Source organism: Epinephelus moara, chromosome 22, assembly GCF_006386435.1.
Source record: "Epinephelus moara isolate mb chromosome 22, YSFRI_EMoa_1.0, whole genome shotgun sequence".
NCBI classification, from domain to species: Eukaryota; Metazoa; Chordata; class Actinopteri; order Perciformes; family Serranidae; genus Epinephelus; species Epinephelus moara.
In genome coordinates this window covers 42,416,516-42,428,710 of record NC_065527.1, presented here as the reverse complement: position 1 = coordinate 42,428,710, position 12,195 = coordinate 42,416,516, and the positions used below count along the sequence as shown (strand labels likewise).

Genomic DNA, 12,195 nt, shown 5'->3' with positions numbered 1-12,195 from the left:
TCACTCAGTTCATCCCTGACTTGCTACCAGTGTGCAATTCTCCATCAGTGACTCACTATCAGTGCGTCCTTCTGGGCGTCGCTGCAGGTTTCCAGGATGTCGTCTCTGGTGCTGAGCAGCTGATCCACAGTGTCTTTGTGTCGGATGATGTCAATGTTGAAGGCCCTCTGCACTTGCATCTGGGCCACCGTCACATCAGGCTCCAGACTCAGGGGCCCAAGAGAAGCCAATTTACGCTCGGTCTCTCCGACCCAGTCCAGCTCTGCATCCACTGCCTCCTCATACTGAAGGAAGGAGTTAGCGTTTAGCATGTTTAAGTGCTCACAGTAAAATAGACACATCTAATGGAACTGATTCCCTCAACATTACAGTTTACACCAAGGGTAAGACAGATTGTAGTACCTGTTGTGACCTCTGGATGGCAGCTTGAACCAGCTGCACCCGCTGAGTGATGGTTTCATCAGACTGTCGGTATCGCTGGTTGGCATCGGCAACCAGGCGGTCCAGACCCTCGCGGGCTCGCCACGGCACCAGATCCAGCAGGGCGCTGCCCACCTCGTTCACTGTGTCCAACACCAGACGCTTCTCTGCTGACACTTTCTTCAGCTCCTGCAAAAGTCAGAGCGATGGATTAGTCTTAGCTGCAACCAAGTGGAAACATTTGCTTAAATATAGATATATATACAAATAAACAGCTGAAATTAACTAAATGGCTTCCACTGTATCACAGATTTTTTTGCTGCCTGGCGTCAATCTACTTTCAAGAACACAAGTGGTGAAGCTTTAATAAATGGTAAAACCTGAAAATGTCATTGTAGAGTGAAAAACAGATGGCAGCAACAAATTAAATGACAAAAAAAAAAATCAATAGCTTTTACAAACTGTTATTGGGTTGCAGTAAATCAATGTTACTATGGTAACTGTGGGTGGGTTGATATTGGAACAGCTGAAATGTCATTACAGACAGGAGCTGTCGTTGAATTAGATATTCTTTTCATATAATGTTTATTTTTGCTCTCATGGGAAAAATCATCTTTAAAAATCAGATACAACTGGTAAAATGTGGATGACTGTAAATCTTGATCAACTAAACACCTCAGTTACAGTCACCCAAGTGCCCCACTGATTGATTTGTAAAGCAGGAGACACTTGTTACAAATGGCTGAAACTAAAAATAAATAATGCAAAAGCAGAACTGGATCTCGGCCAGTTTAATAATAAAAGCAAACAGCCCATGACAACTCCTTTATATCACCTATCCATGAAACCGATTGACGTTGCATCAAGAGAACGGATGCAACATATAGATGTTGATTCTCATGTTGTTGTTCCGAATATTCATTTTAAATCAAGTGACTCACAGCCAGAGTTAATAATATACCAGGAAGCAGTGACTGTTGTGTCAGAAAGTGAATCACAGACACCATCACAGTGCTGTAACTTAACTGTTGTATTAAACTAACTTCCTGCTGCTGCATCAGAATCTTAGTTTAACTAATCAATATGTTTCTAAGTAAAATGTTTTCACAGTGGAGTTTATAGGAAAAAAATCTAATCTCTTATAAATCATTGTAGAAATAAATGGATATCGATGTCATACTCCACCCACCTTCTGTCTTTCCTGGTATGCAGGTGTGGCGTCGGGCTCCACATTGTTGAGCTCCGTCTCCATGCCGTCCAGCCACTGGTTGAGGTCATCGTGGGCGCTGGCGAATCGTGTGGCCAGCTGCAGGGCCTGCTCCAGGGTGCGGAGGGCCTTACTGCTGCTGGCCGTCATCTCAGCATAGCGAGACTTAATGCCGTCCAGCTTCTCCTGGATCAGGAGAACTTCCTCACCTGCAGGAGGACACACATATGAATCTTATCAGTCTGGATCCAACAGTACATCATGTGCTGAGTGTATAGAAAAAGACCTACTTCTTAGATTTAGAGTTTTTTTGTTTTCCTGATTTTTTGTGGTATTTTCTAACTTGCATATCCAATTTTTTGGGTCTCAACTCTTAAACTATCTTATAAAATTCACCACATGTTCTGTAAAATCTCACAGCACACTGGAGTTGACAGTTCCGCATACCGCTCATGGCCACACCATTCATCTTACCATCTAAATATAAGAGTACACACCCAAAATGTGTTCACGGGGTAAACCGACAATCATCCAACTAATAGTGCGAGCAGTCAGCATGGCTAATATCAAGAGAAGAGAGACACGAACCAGATGTTACAGTTTGGTTCACCGCTGATGTAAAAATGTGTGGTTTGGATAAAGATCTACAACAACTGAAGGAAAACACTGTTTTAGTTTCTCTTTTGGAGTGATTTTCTCACTAATCTTCACAACATAAGATTCATAACACACAGACTGCTTTACTGATTTTAGTTCCCAGGGTTTCTGTTAGAAAAAAATGGTGCCACATATTCTGAAGATTTCAACGTCCAGGAGAAAAGGGAGAAATTCCAGTCACATATCATATGTGATTATTGAGTTTAAAAACAATCGATAGTCAGGCTTTACTAGGAATGACATCATCAAGGCGTGTAGATTTATAATATTTTTTATTGAAAAGCAGACTACTTTTGCTTGTACTTTATATTTCAAATAAAATAATTCCAGTCAATAGCCTCACATGCATAATAAGGTTATTTTAAAAATAAAGAAATATCATGGCAGCCTATGTTCCCTGGGGAAACATGTAATCACCTGTCCCACCTTGTTCACTTCAGTTATGTCATGTAAACATAAAATGTGGGCTACCTATCAGTTTTTTATGGTCAGAGTGGAGGCGTAACGACCAAAGATGGGCGAATACTTGCTAGCTTCCTATGTTTGTAATTTATAACATGTTTTATATCGTGATATTTACTGAAAATGACACAAAATTTACAAGAAACTTTCAGCTTCTAGTGATCTCCCTCCAGCCAGGACGTTTTGGGTTTTGTCCGAAAATGAAGAGGTACTGTATAGATCCTATTTCAACGTCACAAATCAGCTGTTTCTCATCTATCATGGAACTTTTAACGCGAGCGACAGGAAGAATAGCAACAGGGCCTCAAAACAGCAGTGCTGAGTCGCCTGCAACCAATTAGGAGATTTCAATAGCAAACAATGCAATCAAACTGATTTTGTCACTGCTGCTCGCTTATGTTGCAGTCAGTTAGAACACAGTGTCAGAGGGAAGTATTTCCACTGGACATTGTGAACGCAAATATGTCGAAGACCAACAGATTTTCCTGGTCAAAAATGGTAATTACTGGATAATGGAAACCATGTCAGCTACTAATCATCAAAATGTGTGACAGATGATGACACCAGTCAGACATCTTCCAGTACAAATTGAAAAATGACAAAGAAAAACAATTAAATCGTATATAATATCTTTTTAGGAGATAGAAAAAGTCAGGTTAGGAAAATATGAAGATTAGATTAAGAGTCTGAGATTACCTGTTGTCTGTTTTAGTAATGCTTGTCCATTCTTGATGGCCTGGTCCACTGTCTTCTTCCTGCTCAAAATCTCTTCATTCAGAGACTGAGGGGAAAGAGAGATTAAAGTTAAACTCTAGTAGATTAAAACACATTTTGCTCATTGGCTCCAAAACCTTAACTACAGTATACATCCTTTATGTAACTGTTCACAATAAAGTTTAATCAAACTAAACCAGTTATCTAGTCATCCATATATCATATACAGCTACTATACTGTATGAAATGTCATACATGAATATTTCAGTGATACTGAGCTGTATGTAAAGTAGTATATAAAATCCATATAAATAAATTGAAATTAGCATTCTACATTAGGAGTACTTTTACTTTTGGTCGTTTAGGTATATTTTGATGCTAAGAGTCTTGCACTTTTACTTCACTAAGATTTTTATTGCAGAACTTTAACTTGTATGCATACAGAGTTGTATACAGAGTGTAAAGAGGGTATTTCTGCAGTGTTGGAATTACTACTTTTACTTTAGTAAAGGATCTGAGCACTTCTTCCTCCGCTGATTATTACAATTATAAATGTATACTGAAACCCTTTGTTAAATGCACTGCCTACTGTTCACATGTTTCAGAAGGAATAACTGGGTTGTCATTCAGCGTGTTCATGAAGTCGTACCAGAGTGTGTTTGTGCTGCTCGGCCAGTAGCTGGTGCTGGTAGCTCTGGACGGAGACCTGACTCAGCCTCTGAGCCACCTCTGCCAGCCAGTTCAGCACCTCTACCTCCTCCTCCCCAAACAGCTGAGCGTTAGCCAGCGCTTGCTCCAGCATGCCCGCCCGCCTGGAGCACCAATCGGCAAGTTCCGAGTGACCTGACCTCACCGCCCCCACGCGCTCGCTTAGCCAATCCCGATCGGCTGCGCAGCTGAGTGGGGTCAGCGATTGGCTGAGGGACTCGAGGTGGTCGACCTCTGCTTCACGTGAGGACACGTCCTCTTGGACCGCCTGGGAGGTGTGTGTGTGTGTGTGTGTGTGTGTGTGTGTGTGTTTGAGGTGAAAGGAAGTGAGGAAAGAACAGCAAAACAACAGAAAAACAGATGGATAAAAACTCAAAATATGAGCATGCAAATGACAAATTATATTGACAGGAAATCATAAACATCTATGAATGAATGAATAAATGAATAAATGTGTAGAATAACATAAAAAGAACTTAAAACAACTTGACACAACTGATATGAAAACTAAAAACTCAACTTAGCATGCATAAAGCGAGATATCAACTTGTAAAAAGGGTATGCTTGGGTTGTAAATGTTTATTTAGTACGCTATGTACCTTCGTCTGTGTGCTACATAAAGTCATTATTATGAAATGGGACTGTCAAATAACTGCAATATTGCAATAATGTGGTATTGACAGGCCAACTGCAGGAGATGGCAAGCAAAGTGCTGAGTCTCTCTCTCTTTTTTTTTTTGGTCACAGTTGAGCCGCAGCAGTTGAACACTACTGCGGCTTGTCACTGTCACTTTTTACCCAGCAGTCTCATCACCATAGAGAAGGGGCAGGACAAATAGTCTGCCATTAAGATCAACTGTGACATTGTTGAAGAACAAGGATGGAGAAGAAAGGAATACTGAACCCAGATAGGCCGGTGGGTTCATCCTTCCTCCCTACATACTTCACTCCTTCCCTTCATCCAGAACAAGTACTGTATCCTACCTTGTGACAATTTTTCATTCCACAGATATTCTATATCATAGCAACCAGACGCAACCAAAGTGGCTCAGCTGAAAAGTGCTGCATCCCTTATCCCGCCTCATTGCCCTTCTGTGTTTAATTTGTTTTTAAACGGTGTATTTTTTTGTCATTTAAAAAGCAACAATATATCCAATAAAAGCCTAAAACTGAAGCTATTTTCAAAGCACTAAAATCAGGATAAATGAAGTAATTTGCAAAGACAACCAAAAAATGGCAGTCAAACCACAAATCGCGCAGTTGAGCCACCCTTAATCACTGCAGGGAAATTCTTTCACCGCGGCAGCACTGGTTGTAAATGACTGCTTTGTGGATTTTGTGCCTCGTGCTTCCCTTCAGCATCTTTCCATTGAGTTACACTAGACTTATCAAGACAGCTGACTGTGTTTGATATTATGAATGTTACTTGTCAGTTCAAATGGGGACTGTAAAACTGGAATGCTAACAATATTTAAAGGTAAGTCACCAAGTGTTGTCTTATCTGGAGCAACTGTAAACCTAGCCTTTATTTTGCCAAGCATGCCAACAATAAGGAGCAGCTCCCTGTAAATTCAACCTCCATTCTACAGCTACAATCTACGAAAAGATGGGAGTGAGAATTTTATGTGTGCAGTTTTAACCTTTTTTGATATTTAGAGAACACAACCCAAAAACTACTCAAGCAGGCTCACTGACAGACATAGAATCGCCCTTTGTGACCTTTTTATTCGGTGAGGGTCTCTGTGACGATGGGGGCCAAACGATACCTTGTGCTTAACGATCTGCTGCGTGATCTTAGCCGTCTGGGTTCCCATGGGCTCAGCGGAGCTCAGGCGTCTCTCGGTGGTGCTCAGCCATTCTCCCAGCGGCTCCAGGGCTTCGTGGAACTGAAGAGCCAAAACCTGCAGCTCCTCCAACTGCCTCTGCCTGAAGGACGAGAGACGAAGAGACGAAGAGATGAGGAGGAGGAGGAGGAGGAGGAGAGCTTTTATTGGTATTTTATTGCTTTCACAGATTCTGAGCTCAACTGAAGCTGACTTTGTGTCATACAGCTGTTGTCCTTTTAATAAACACAGCTTATTAAATGGTCATGATTTTTTTATGATATATTATTAAATTCCAAAGACTTTCATAAACAGATAAAATGCTTTATTGTGGTGTGTTTGAAACCGATGGAGAGAGGGAGGTTTTGTGAAGTGGTGAGAAAACACATATGTCTGTCTTTGTGTGCGTGTGTGTTAGTGTCAACACAAGCATCTCGCAGTGTGCTTATAAAGAAAGCAACAGTGTGTTTGTGTGTGTGTAGATTTACAATATTTATGTTGTTAGTGTTCATACAGACAGTGTATTACATTCCAGGGATGTGACAAAGGTTTTTACATCACGCCTTACAGAAAGTTGTCAGGCATGAATGTTTTATGAACATTATATATGATCACAGTACGTTTTATAAGAGGTCATCCCAAATATCAAACCTCTTCACTGAGCTTTGTGAGTGTGTACCCATTTTCTCTGAAGAATCATTTCTTTCCCCAGTGAATGGAAGAGCCGCTGTGATGACTTCAGACCACAGAAACCACAAGTAATGATACTATTCTTTCTTTAAGTACAGTGGAGCTCAACGGAGCCACACACAGATGAAACGAGAAAACAGGAAATAACCACAAGATAACATGCTGTTGAGGAACACCACCAATTATTTCCCAAACCACATATTTACAGCAAGACAAATCTGTAACTTTTAGCTTTCTGAGATATTATCTGTGTTGCCTTTTTAAAGGACAGAAATTATCATTTTGAAGTGTCAACAATCCCAAGAAAGTCAGAGGCATCTACAAGTGCCAAGATGATCTTAAGAGAGTAATATGATATTTGCTTCAGGGAAATTCCCTTTTTCTTTTCTCACTCCACGGGTAAGTCAGAGATGCAGGAGGCTGGAGCTTATACCCAAACTGTCCCCATCCTGAAGCCCCCCTGTACTGTAAAGAGACTTACCTGCCGCTGGCCTTGTCCATCAGGTCAGTCCATCTCTCTGCCAGACTCTGGAGCTGGGTCTGAATCTTCTCTCGGTCCTGAGTGTCCGCTGTGGCTGCGATCCTTTCTCCTTCAGCACGGATCATCTCCACTGTCGGCCGGCGGTCATCTAACAGTCTCTGTAGCAGCTGGAGGAAGAGAAACACACAGTCATGAGTACAAATTACTTCTATGAGAGTTCTCTTTAGAGCAGGCATTAGGTTCCACTGTGGGCCTTTTTTAGCATTGTTCTCTGTTTATTTTGATTAATTTAAATTGTTCTTATATTTTCATGACTTTATGGGACTACAGTAAAGACCAAATCACCATGATGTCGCACCAACACCATTCATCACTCTAGGGTCGAAAACTGTCAATTGATTTGAATTGCAGAGATGTGTGAAATTGGCGAACTTGTTTTTGTCTAAACACTATGATCCGATCTCTCTGATGTTTGCACTGTGCTTATTTTGTGTACCGAGTTGCTTTGCTTGGATCTACCGGAATGGGAGCTAAACAATGTACTGCTGCAGCAAAACGTCTTTTAGCCACCTTACACACTAACTAATCGAGGCAGCGGTAGACCAGCAACTCTCATGTTCTGTGAAATACAATTACTGTTTTTGTCAGTGGATTCTGGTAGCTTTGAGCTAACGCCTTCAGTTCCCTGTCTGAAAGGGCTGCTTGACAGCAAGGTAAAGACGTGAAAATTTTCTAAATATAGTGTACATTTAAACTGATGTTGATGTTTTAAGGTGGGCCTTTTTAGGTGGCTAAAAACTAACCAGAAGGGGCAGCATTTACTCAGCATCATGGACTTTATGTACGCGACACAAGCATTTTCTACCTGGAAGTTATTGTAAACAAACATTGTAATTTTGTCTGTTAGATATTACATCAGCATTGTTATCGACAGATGATGTGTGAAAAACTCATGTTAAAGTCTGATGTAAACAATGATGGTGAAAACTTAAGCTTTGTCAGAGGGGCGAATATGTTTGCTCAGGCTGCTATTACTGATTTACAGTACTTCTGTAAGCTGAGAGGGTGCTTACATTCTTACATTCACCATAATACTAGAAACACAAAAAAACACAAATTCGTTTAACACCACAACAAGCTATAGCTTCCAAAAATGACCATTAGGTTAAATCAAAGCCACCTGTACTCAATTTTTCTTTCCTTAGGAGGGTAATGGCATGACCCATCCTACTCTCCCTCTAATCTGCGGTTAGGTTTGGGCAAGTCTTAGGCATGAAATAAATTGTGTGGGAGAATTTATCTTTTTTGTCTGCAACAGATTATGACGTTTTCCATTGTTACCAAAACCTACACTTTGAAACATTACCAACACTTGCCGTTTTTTGGAGGAAAGCCTCGTACAAAGCTCATCAATCATTCCCTCTTTAACACCGTTATCAATGTTTCATTAAAGGGCTCATGTTATCTCTAGATGAATTATTAAACATTTAATTAGTGTAGGTGCTACTTTTTAAAAGGTAGATATAAAAAAAAAACTTTATTCACTTTACTAGGGATCCAACTGTTAATATTAGAAAACAAAATACACGAAGGAACTTCCTGTCTGCTCAGATAGCAGCCTCTCAGTCTGCTTTGAACCAACAGCTCGGCTCAGCCCCTGGAATGCACTCTACAGTTTACGCTCTCTTTCTCAGCCAAACGGTGACACCACTCGCTGTCACGGATGTAAACACGTGTGATTGATCGCTGGTTGAGACTGCAGCACACTCATGTGCACAAACACAGGAAGTGTATGTTGGATAAACAGGGGAAAAGTGTGTGTGTGTGTGTCTAAAAACAATACAAATCCACCATGCATGTGTGTGTGTGTGTGTGTCTGTTTTTTTGCCAGTCTGACTGGCAGACGGTCAACTGGGGCCGTTTGGATGCCAGGCAGACGGATCATTGACTATGTGTTTGTGTGTGTGCTTGTCATTCAAATATCTATTGTTTGTAGTTGAAGGACATTAAGGACATCTGAATATCAATAATGTCTCCATTCAACACGTCTGATAAAGAGAAGAACTGTTTCTCACAGTACTGTTTAAAAAAAAAAGAACAAATAATTCAGAAAAATTTAAAGTGAAAATTAAAATGCACAGCCAGAAGCTGGCAGGATACTTCAAAGGAAGAAGAGGAGGATGTGGGTGGCAGAAGCTTAAAACTGTGCTTGATGATCGCCGCATCAAATCCACAAAAATGGTGAATTGGACCAGACACAGAATAAAAAACACTTCTCATCAAAATGTACTCTTGATGACCTTAAGAAAGCTGCTTTAAAGGTCCAGTGTGCAGGTTTAGGGGGATGTATTGGCAAAAATGGAATATAATATAATAAGTATGTGTTCTTTAGTATTTAGTCACTTGAAAAATAAGAATTGTTGTGTTTTCGTTACCATAAAATGAGCCATTTATATCTACATAGGGAGCAGGTCCTCATCTATGGAGATTGTCATGTTGCACCACCATGTTTCTACAGTAGCCCAGAACAGACAAACCAAACACTGGAACATTCACATTTTGGCCACCATAGTTAGCAGCCGCTTCTTTTTTAATTTTTATGTGAAACTGCTTTATTCTGTGTTTAAATCACCGGGTCTGTTTGTTTTGGAGAGGAAGACACCTCTGTGGTTAATTTGGCTCCCATTGAAAACCTCCTGAATGTCTGGATCTTAAGTTATCAAAGAAAGTAGTTGAGCACACATTAACAGGTGTTGGGTTCGTCTCCGACATGCCAAACAGCATCAGAAAGACACACATTTATGATGTGAAACTGCCTTTTTCAGTGTTTTTACCAGTTTGAATCAACTGAACCATTTGTTTTGGAGAGGAGGAGATCTCTGAGGATAATTCAGCTCACAGTAAAAACCCTCTGAACAATGAACACTGAAACTAACCGGGAGAAGTTTCAGCTGTTTGCAGACTGAAATCCACACTGGTAGATGCCTTATTCCCCCTAAATCTGACACACTGGACCCTTTAATCTCTCAGTTCTGTTTTAATGTCTACAATCATCACTTGTGTTATTAGATGTTAAAAGATGGTTTTATTTTATCCCTCCTGTACCTTTTGTTCTTGGATCTGGGCCTTGACCACGCGGTACTCAGCAGACGGGGGCTTCTGATTGGCCACCAGCTCCTCTGTATCACTTAGCCAGCTCAGCAGAGGCTCCAGAGCATCCTGGAATTTCCCACAATGCAACAGAGCCTCCTGCAGCTGGGCGATCCGCTCTGCCACCTGAGGACAGGAGAGGCAAAATCGATATGATAAACTGTAAGTCTATTTAAGTCCAAAAAGCACACGTCAGAGGCCCGTAGAGTGGAGCCGTACCCGCTTGTTGAGTGAGTTCCATCTGAGGTTGGTTGTTTCCAGGTCGTGCTCCAGCGCCTGGGTGTCGGTGTGTTTGGCGGCGCTCTGGATCAGACCCTGACCAACTGCGTTGATGTGCTGCAGCTTCGGTTGAATGCTGTCCACCTGCTCTCTCTCCACAGCCTGGAAGAGGAAGCCAGAAAATCATTAACTGATTTATTGAACGATGCAGACAAAAAAAGACGGCCCAACAGTTTATTGGAAAGCAAAAGGCAGTAGTCAAAAATACACCGTGCATTCAATCTGCGTGACAACAAATGGAAGTGAACTTCACCACATTATACACCTATATATAGAAGCGAGTGGATATTAGGAGACGAGAGACAGACAGAGGGATGTGCAGAGATAACAGAGGAGTGGGAGACAGGAAGGGAACAGGAGAAATGAGAGTGGAGGGAGGAGAAAAAAAAGAGGAGGGGGGAGAAGAGGATTATGGGGATTAGAGGGTTAGGCGAGTAAGGGGCTGGCTGGAAAAGGCTGAGTCGGCAACACACACACACACACCATAGAGTACACTAACACACTTGCATGGGCGCACACACAACCTTCACTTAATCACACACGCAAGCAGACACACAGAGAGACCGACACTCACACACACATTTATAGCAAATACACACAGGCACAAGTTCGCCTGTCTGGACACATTACTCATACACACACGTCACAGTGGAGGGCTGGAGCCATCTTGTGATGACAATAGAGGCAGCCACCCGACACTAAAGACAACCAGACTTGACTTCCCTGGCCCAAAAAAGACGGAGCAACAGCCAGTACAGCTCCTCTGTCGTAGTGAATGTGTGTCACTATAGTATCCAAACCCATATGTACAGTATAGGTTCTCTGATTCAGTCCAGGATAGTGCTGGGTACTGTTACCATATCAGTACATTTAAATTGATTCAAATACCAGCAGAGTACTTCATTTGATACCTTTTTTTTCTACTCCGTTCAATACCTGTCATGAGAATGGAAGCATTCAGCTGCATAAAATGTCACCACACTTCTGCATGTTTTGGTGGCACCTCAGCACTCTGACCTGCTATATTTGGCATATACAACACGCTCAAATTCACCACACCACATACTATATGGGCTGTAGCTGCTGCGGTAGTGGGCCAATCACATGTCGCATTAAATCGAAGAATGCTTGCTGTGATTGGCTGCAAACAAAACCATACAAATAGTCTGGGTACACAAAAGGTCAAATGCAGGCATCGTTTGACTGGAGAAGTTGTGATATGATTTGGTACTGGGTTATTTCGGTCAATACCTTAAAGGTATCGAATACCAATATCTAGCCCTACACTGTAGTCCAGGGTCCCATTTGGGGATGTTGGAGACATTGCAGAGGTCCCAAGCAGTTAAGACTAATAGATTTAATTGTATTTCCACACAAAAGACTGTTTACAGGTGCAGCAAATTAATCTACAGCCATTTTTACAATCAATAAATACTTATTAATCATGCAACATATCACACATTCCCTGCTGAGAGCTTACCATATGTAAGAATTTATTGTTTTTTGTATTTTATATCATTGTAAATTGGATATATATTTGTGTTTTGAAATCGTGGTAAGACAAATAAAAAGCTATTTCATTTTCTGTCAAACTATAGACTAAAA

The 12,195-nt window shown here is 41.2% G+C and overlaps 1 protein-coding gene across 12 annotated transcripts in view; it reads right to left on the bottom strand.

Annotated features, from left to right (window-relative positions):
* The window catches only part of macf1a (microtubule actin crosslinking factor 1a), a 266,838-nt gene that overhangs the window by 27,064 nt on the left and 227,579 nt on the right, over window positions 1-12,195 (bottom strand). For all 12 annotated transcript variants that reach the window (XM_050034872.1, XM_050034874.1, XM_050034883.1 and 9 more), the window contains 9 exons: window positions 10,531-10,692; window positions 10,267-10,437; window positions 7,162-7,328; window positions 5,934-6,093; window positions 4,110-4,436; window positions 3,443-3,527; window positions 1,610-1,836; window positions 403-609; window positions 57-284 (listed from right to left, as the gene is read on the bottom strand). In XM_050034872.1, the coding sequence (XP_049890829.1) occupies window positions 57-284; window positions 403-609; window positions 1,610-1,836; window positions 3,443-3,527; window positions 4,110-4,436; window positions 5,934-6,093; window positions 7,162-7,328; window positions 10,267-10,437; window positions 10,531-10,692 (1,734 nt within the window). The remainder of the gene's footprint in view (window positions 1-56; window positions 285-402; window positions 610-1,609; window positions 1,837-3,442; window positions 3,528-4,109; window positions 4,437-5,933; window positions 6,094-7,161; window positions 7,329-10,266; window positions 10,438-10,530; window positions 10,693-12,195) is intronic.